At 34.9% G+C, this 8,039-nt stretch overlaps 1 protein-coding gene across 1 annotated transcript in view; it reads right to left on the reverse strand.

Moving 5' to 3' along the window:
* LOC126204463 (uncharacterized) overlaps positions 1-1,905 on the reverse strand; it is a 51,034-nt gene extending 49,129 nt beyond the window's left edge. Inside the window, exons 1-2 of the mRNA XM_049938850.1 lie at positions 1,731-1,905; positions 1,451-1,633 (exon numbers count right to left, since the gene is read on the reverse strand). Coding sequence (XP_049794807.1) covers positions 1,451-1,633; positions 1,731-1,826 — 279 coding nt within the window. The 5' untranslated portion in view covers positions 1,827-1,905. The remainder of the gene's footprint in view (positions 1-1,450; positions 1,634-1,730) is intronic.
* Between the last annotated feature and the right edge of the window lie 6,134 nt (positions 1,906-8,039).

Here is an 8,039-nt window from a genome sequence, read left to right on the forward strand (position 1 = left end):
TGCAAAGTGATCCTAAATCCTCTGTCACCTGCTCAGACCAGCACTAGGTTTAAAAAAATTGGTGACCTGGTATTCTGATCCTAGTTCATCCTGCAAAAGTTGGCCAACACCTCTTCCATGGGAGCTACCTAACAACACCACTTTCTTTCTCTTTACTAATTTCCCTACATTCTTACTTTTCAATTTGCTGCTGAAAGTTTGTTGTGCCCTGTCTACACCTGCTTGAGGCTCGCCAGCTTCTAACTGAAGCAACAGGTCAAATCTATTTTCCACATTCATCACAAAGCTGTCAAATTCTAGACCTGTTCCTCCTGTTGCCACTACCCAACTCTCTTTACTGTTCTGCCTCCTTAACCTGTCAAGATCTCCCCTGGCCTTGTCTAACTCAGCCTGAAGGGCGGCAATTTTCCCCTCTTGTTCTAGTAGCTTCCTGTCTCTACCACAAATCCTACAAAACCACTGATGAGCCTCATTTACTTCCCCTATTCCCAAGCCACTAGTCACCCACATGGAAAAAACTACAGCACCCATCACACCAAAGCCCCGACCTAACAATTCTATGGCAAGTCAAGCACTATTCACTCATGATAAATGTAATAGTTTATTAAGAATAAGTCAGTTAAATTACAGACCATTGCAGTTGTGTTCTGGAAATGCAGAGCAAACATGGAAATGAATTAATGAGAGGAACAGAGGGAGAAGGATTCTTAATACGTAGTCAGTAACACATAGCATCTTAGATACATTTTTTCAGAATGCAGGTGAAAAAACTTGTTTGGCATCCACTAGCACAGATGGAGTTCTGTAAAAATTTACAGGACTGTAACAGGTCTGCATAGAAATTACAAGTTATTTCAACTATATGCAGGTGACCAATAAGGAAAATACGGAAAAATTTTCCTTTGAGAATGTTCGATAACAAGGAAGACACAGCTGCCAGTCTAATACTTTGTTTTACACTCCTTTGGCATTTCCCACATTCAACTGACTTTTTTGCATTTGGTTTTATTGTAGAATTTCTTCCTATTACCCACAATTTTTTTCAATTTTTTTGCTGTATTCTTGGGAGTTCTGCTTTATTAAAATTAATTTGACTAGAGTTCAAGTACTTTACCTCCAGAAATAGACTGTGTGACGAGCAGTTTATATATCCTAGTCTTTTGATTCCATTCTGGACATTTCGCCCAATGCGACGATTAAATAGTCAAAGCTAAAAGCTTCTGACTATAGGACTTTGAATATTTAGCGGTACAGAAAACATGAAGATGCAATCCCACAATACGAAATCAGTTTACTTACGATCAGTCACACGCTTCATATGAATGCGCACGGCTGTCAAAGCCACATTGTTAAGCAAACTGTCAATGGCTAGTAACAGAAAGTAAATAACTTTTTTTCAGGAAAAGTGTTAACCTTTCATACACTGCGTAAGTATTGTTTTAGCTCTTACTCTCAATATTTTACAGTCATCCTTTAAGCGATAGATAACTTCATCAGGACGATGCAGCTCTTGTATTTTTGAATGATGAAGTTGAAGTAGATTCCAGGCAGCTTGTAAAACGGACTGTAACATCTTATGTTTTTCATCTGCATTGCTATACTTTGTCAGTGATATTCCCATGCACTCCAACTCCTTGATGAGACAAATCAAGCATGACAGAAATGTCAGTACGAGAAAAATGTCAACATTTTAGGTTATGGTGTATGACAATCAATTACTATTAACGTACATCGGATAGGTTATTTACAGAGCTGACTACGTCATCTTCATCACTACCAGAAGATAAATATTCTTCTTCGACTGAGTCTTCGGAATCTGTCGACATTATTTATTACTAGATTGGTCGTCAACAGTAATATCTGCTCATAGCAACACACTTTGTTTACGGACGACGATTTGTAATTTGTAAGATGACTGTTCTATGCAGTGTTGCCAACACGTAATTATTTTTTCCGTCAAACCAACACCCAAAAATTCGTTAAATTGAAATATCTCCATATTTTCTGACAAAAATAAAGAAAAGATAAAATTTATTTTAAAACATTTACAGTCATTACTTTGTTTACACATCGAGCAAACATTTGAAAATCCGTCAAAATCAGATATCTCCGTATTAAAATTTATTTTAAACTTTATAATTGCACATAGTCTACGAAACGGTAAAACAATTAAAAATCCGCCGAACTCGGCCAAAATATAAAATATGTATTATTATATAATTACATTAATGGAACAGTAACAAGCAAATTTAAATACGCTCCCTTAAATTTCGGGCGTGCAGTCGCACACATTCAGCTACTACTTCTAAACATTTCGGCTGCATAACGTCCAGTCATTTATTTATTTCTTTATTTACATTTTCTTTGCGTGGAGCCATCGTAATGATGGCTTTTGCAAACGTCAGACTTAGTACTATGTGCTATATTTACACTTATAAAATCCACTATATTCGGTAGCTATTGCTTCTTATGTCTGTTTTTTACATTATCACTTTACAACTGATAAGCTAATTCCTCATGTGACAATCACTATCTTAAAATTCATTGAAAGAATATAAACATTTTTCTATTAGAAAAGATTTTAATTTTGTTTTAAAAACATTTCCCATGTACGTTCTTAGAGCGTTTGGTGGCTTGTTATACCAAATCAAACCACGGATATATGGACTTCTATCAGTCTTTTTTAACGTTGTTCTGTTACGGAAATAGTTACACTTTGTTCTAGTGTTGTGAACATGTACGTCACTGCACTTGACAGCTTCTGTTGGTTGATTTTTAAAAGTACAACTATTTTGAAGATGTACAGAGAATATATTGTCAGATATTTGTGCTGCACAAACACTTCACGACATGAATCTCTATGTCCCAAACCATGTAGATGTCTTATTGCTCTTTTCTGTCGTAGTAGTATTCTTTTTAAATGTACATCAGCTGCACAGCCCCATAGTTCAATTCCGTAATTGAGAAAGGGGTAAAGAGTTCCATAACATACTAATTTCAGTGCTTGGTTAGGAACTGTCTATGCGAGCTGGCTGAGGTGATACATGGCACTACTCCGTCTCTAATGACCTCGTTGTCAACGGGACGTTAAACACTAACCACCACCACCACCATGGCACTACTGACTTTTCCGCATACGAAATTAATATGGTATGACCACCGCAAATTTTCATCAACATACGCACCCAGCAATTTACAGTTATCATTTTCTGTTCCAGAGATATTACACATACTATTCACATTGTTGTGGTGAGAACTGCCTGTTTTAAATGTCAGTAGTTGAGATATGGTGGCATTCTCAATGAGTCCCTTTCCATTGAAGTATTTTGTTACTTCTGTTACACCACTAGTAGCAAGAGATTCTAGCTCATTAGATAAACTCCCATAGAATAATATTGACTTGTCATCTGCATAGCTTACAATATGGGAGTTAATGGGTTGTGCAATGTCGTTAATATAAAATGTATATAAGGAAGAGTAAGGGTCCTAGGATTGAGCCTTGTGGTACACCTTGTAATACAGGTTTACTGGTGGACTGGAAGTTCATTTTTTTTATTATCTAGCTTGTATGACAATTTGGTGCTTTGCTTACGATTCAGCAGGTATGTGGTTAGAAGATTCATGGCTTGATCCCCAATACTATAAGATTTTAGCTTTTTAAGAAGTACCCTATGGTTTTCCGTATCAAATGCTCTTGTCAGGTCCAAAAATATACCTGCAGTCTGTATCTTCTGGTCCAACAGACAGTAAACTTCACGGATGAACTGTGTAACTGCTGTGGTTGTACTTAGCTCTTTTCTGAAGCCATGTGCTGCTAATCTAAAAGTAGTTTATGTTTTGTGAAAAAGGCACTTAGCTGACAAAGGATAATGCTTTCGAATATCTTGCTGGAAGTGGAAATTAATGATATTGGTCTATAGTTGGAGACATCTTCCTTACATCCCTTTTTATACACTGGTTTTACCACACTCATTTTTAGAACTGTTGGATAAATGTTTTCTCTAATGCTGCAATTAATCAGGTGAGTAAGAGGTTTAGAAATTTCTTTTAAGCGCGCTTTAGTAATAGCACTGGATATGCCATCTCATCCAGATTAAATTTTTTTCTTTAGCATGTATATTGCCCTGCGAACCTCCTTCTCATTCACTTCCACAAACTCAAATTCGGTACATTGGGTGAGATGGCATCGGGTCTCTCTCTACCTGTGAATCTATAATATGGGTTGATTGTTCGCCAGAAATGAAGTAGTTATTAAAAATATTATATATAGTATCTGGGTTTTTTTTATAATGTTACCATCATGTCTTATGCTGAATGGTTCCATGTTCATCTTGTTGGGACCTTTTCGGAATTTGTCAATCAGCTTCTAAGCTTATGTTGTCAGACTGTTCTATTGTTTTGCTGTTAATCTGCCTCCTTAGGTTAACAATTTCAGTTTTAAAAGTTTGTTTGGCCCTATTGTATTTTTCCTTGAAAACCTGCATAGTAGTAGCTTAATAAAGCTGGTTTAGATCATGTACTTGCCGTCTGTGCCTAATCAGATTTGGTGGGAGTTTTAGTCTAGGATTACTTTCATTTTGACAGTGTTTAACTACCTTCTGGATTTCTCCGTCTAGACAAATATATTCATAATGACGCAGAAAGGTTGAGTAGAATTCATTCCATTTCTCATCCGACCCTTTTACCTGGTAAACAGAATCCCATTTCTCATTCGCTAGTTTGTCTTTAAGAGCACTAGTATTTGAGGTATTCAGCATTCGTTTCTGTTGCACAATTTTTGTTATTTTATGCATAATTGAATTTATGTATTGAGTCACCTGACAGAAGTGGTCAGAATAAAGAAAACCTAAGTTACTGTAATTTACCTTATCTACAACATCTTTGTTGATTATAGCATAATCTATTCTAGTGGAACATGTGTCCATCATTCTGGTGTCAGAGTTCACTATATTTACAAGATTGTATGAGATCAGTACATCACTGAGTTTCAAGTTTACTATACTATTTGAGTTTGCATCTATATTAAAGTTACCTAATATAGTAAGGTCATTAGAACCAGCCTGGCCAACAACACTACTAAGTTTATCCACAAACAGCATTACATCAGCTTTTGGTGGCCTATATACTCCACTTTATACAATGGTAACTTAAGATCATTACTGTGGAGTACAATACCTGTAATTTCAATTGATCCTTCTTTGGTGTGGTGTTCAAGAAAGGAATTTTTTTTAGTTTCTATATCCTTATTAACATAAACTGCCACACCACCACCTTTATGGTTTTGCCTACAATAACTATTTGCTAGTATGTAACCTTCTAATCTATAATATATTATTTCACTGCATTTTAGCCCATGTTCCGTTATTACTTGTACATGTGGCAAGTGTTTCTCTATGAATATTTGTAGTATGTCTAGTTTGTTTCTGAGATATTGCACACTTAAGTGCATTAACTTAAAGGTTGTTAACCGTTCTTGTTTATTTACCATCTTGCACGAATCAAAGTTGTTTGAGTTACACTTTTTGTGACATTTTGCATACACTGGTTTTTTTAGAACTGTCCTGCAATGTCTTAGATTAGATTAGATTAGATTAGATTAATACTAGTTCCATGGATCATGAATACGATATTTCGTAATGATGTGGAACGAGTCGAATTTTCCAATACATGACATAATTAGGTTAATTTAACAACATACTTAAGTTAATATAACAACTTTATTTTATTGTGTTTTTTGGTTTTTCTTTATTTTTTAATTTTATTTTTTTAATTTTTTTTAATTTTTTGTTTTTTTTTCTTAATTTATATCTAAAAATTCCTCTATGGAGTAGAAGGAGTTGTCATTCAGAAATTCTTTTAATTTCTTCTTAAATACTTGTTGGTTATCTGTCAGACTTTTGATACTATTTGGTAAGTGACCAAAGACTTTAGTGCCAGTATAATTCACCCCTTTCTGTGCCAAAGTTAGATTTAATCTTGAATAGTGAAGATCATCCTTTCTCCTAGTATTGTAGTTATGCACACTGCTATTACTTTTGAATTGGGTTTGGTTGTTAATAACAAATTTCATAAGAGAGTATATATACTGAGAAGCTACTGTGAATATCCGTAGATCCTTAAATAAATGTCTGCAAGATGATCTTGGGTGGACTCCAGCTATTATTCTGATTACACGCTTTTGTGCAATAAATACTTTATTCCTCAGTGATGAATTACCCCAAAATATGATGCCATATGAAAGCAATGAGTGAAAATAGGCGTAGTAAGCTAATTTACTAAGATGTTTATCACCAAAATTTGCAATGACCCTTATTGCATAAGTAGCTGAACTCAAACGTTTCAGCAGATCATCAATGTGTTTCTTCCAATTTAATCTCTCATCAATGGACACACCTAAAAATTTGCAATATTCTACCTTAGCTATATGCTTCTGATTAAGGTCTATATTTATTAATGGCGTCATACCATTCACTGTACGGAACTGTATGTACTGTGTCTTATCAAAATTCAGTGAGAGTCCGTTTACAAGGAACCACTTAGTAATTTTCTGAAAGACAGTATTGACAATTTCATCAGTTAATTCTTGTTTGTCAGGTGTGATTACTATACTTGTATCATCAGCAAAGAGAACTAACTTTGCCTCTTCATGAATATAGAATGGCAAGTCATTAATATATAATAAGAACAACAAAGGACCCAAGACTGACCCTTGTGGAACCCCATTCTTGATAGTTCCCCAGTTTGAGGAATGTGCTGATCTTTGCATGTTACAAGAACTACTTATTTCTACTTTCTGCACTCTTCCAGTTAGGTACGAATTAAACCATTTGTGCACTGTCCCACTCATGCCACAATACTTGAGCTTGTCTAGCAGAATTTCATGATTTACACAATCAAAAGCCTTTGAGAGATCACAAAAAATCCCAATGGGTGGTGTTCGGTTATTCAGATCATTCAAAATTTGACTGGTGAAAGCATATATGGCATTTTCTGTTGAAAAACCTTTCTGGAAACCAAACTGACATTTTGTTAGTACTTCATTTTTACAGATATGTGAAGCTACTCTTGAATACATTACTTTCTCAAAAATTTTGGATAAAGCTGTTAGAAGGGAGATTGGACGGTAATTGTTGACATCAGATCTATCCCCCTTTTTAAGCAAAGGTATAACAATAGCATATTTCAGTCTATCAGGGAAAATGCCCTGTTCCAGAGAGCTATTACACAGGTGGCTGAGAATCTTACTTATCTGTTGAGAACAAGCTTTTAGTATTTTGCTGGAAATGCCATCAATTCCATGTGAGTTTTTGCTTTTAAGCAAGTTTATTATTTTCCTAATTTCAGAGGGAGAAGTGGGTGAGATTTCAATTGTATCAAATTGCATAGGTATGGCCTCTTCCATTAACAGCGTAGCATCTTCTAATGAACACCTGGATCCTACTATATCCACAACATTTAGAAAATGATTATTAAAAATATTTTCAACTTCTGACTTTTTGTTCGTAAAGTTTTCATTCAATTTGATGGTAATACTGTCTTCCTCTGCTCTTGGTTGACCTGTTTCTCTTTTAATAATATTCCAAATTGTTTTAATTTTATTATCAGAGTTGCTGATTTCAGACATGATACACATACTCCTGGATTTTTTAATAACTTTTCTTAATATAACACAGTAGTTTTTATAATTTTTGATAGTTTCTGGGTCACTACTCTTTCTTGCTGTCAGATACATTTCCCTTTTCTGGTTACAAGATATTTTTATACCCTTAGTAAGCCATGGTTTGTTACAAGGTTTCTTACGAGTATATTTAACTATTTTCTTGGGGAAGCAGTTTTCAAATGCATTTACAAAAATGTCATGAAATAAATTATATTTTAAATTGGCATCAGGTTCACGGTACACCTCATCCCAGTCTAACTGCTGTAGGCTTTCCCTGAAATTTGCAATTGTTAAATTGTTGACTGAACGTACTACTTTGGAGGACTGTTTAGTATTGCTGAATGGAGCTATGTCATATATTGTAACTAGCTGTGCACGA

Source organism: Schistocerca nitens, chromosome 9 (genome assembly GCF_023898315.1).
Source record: "Schistocerca nitens isolate TAMUIC-IGC-003100 chromosome 9, iqSchNite1.1, whole genome shotgun sequence".
Taxonomy (NCBI): Eukaryota; Metazoa; Arthropoda; class Insecta; order Orthoptera; family Acrididae; genus Schistocerca; species Schistocerca nitens.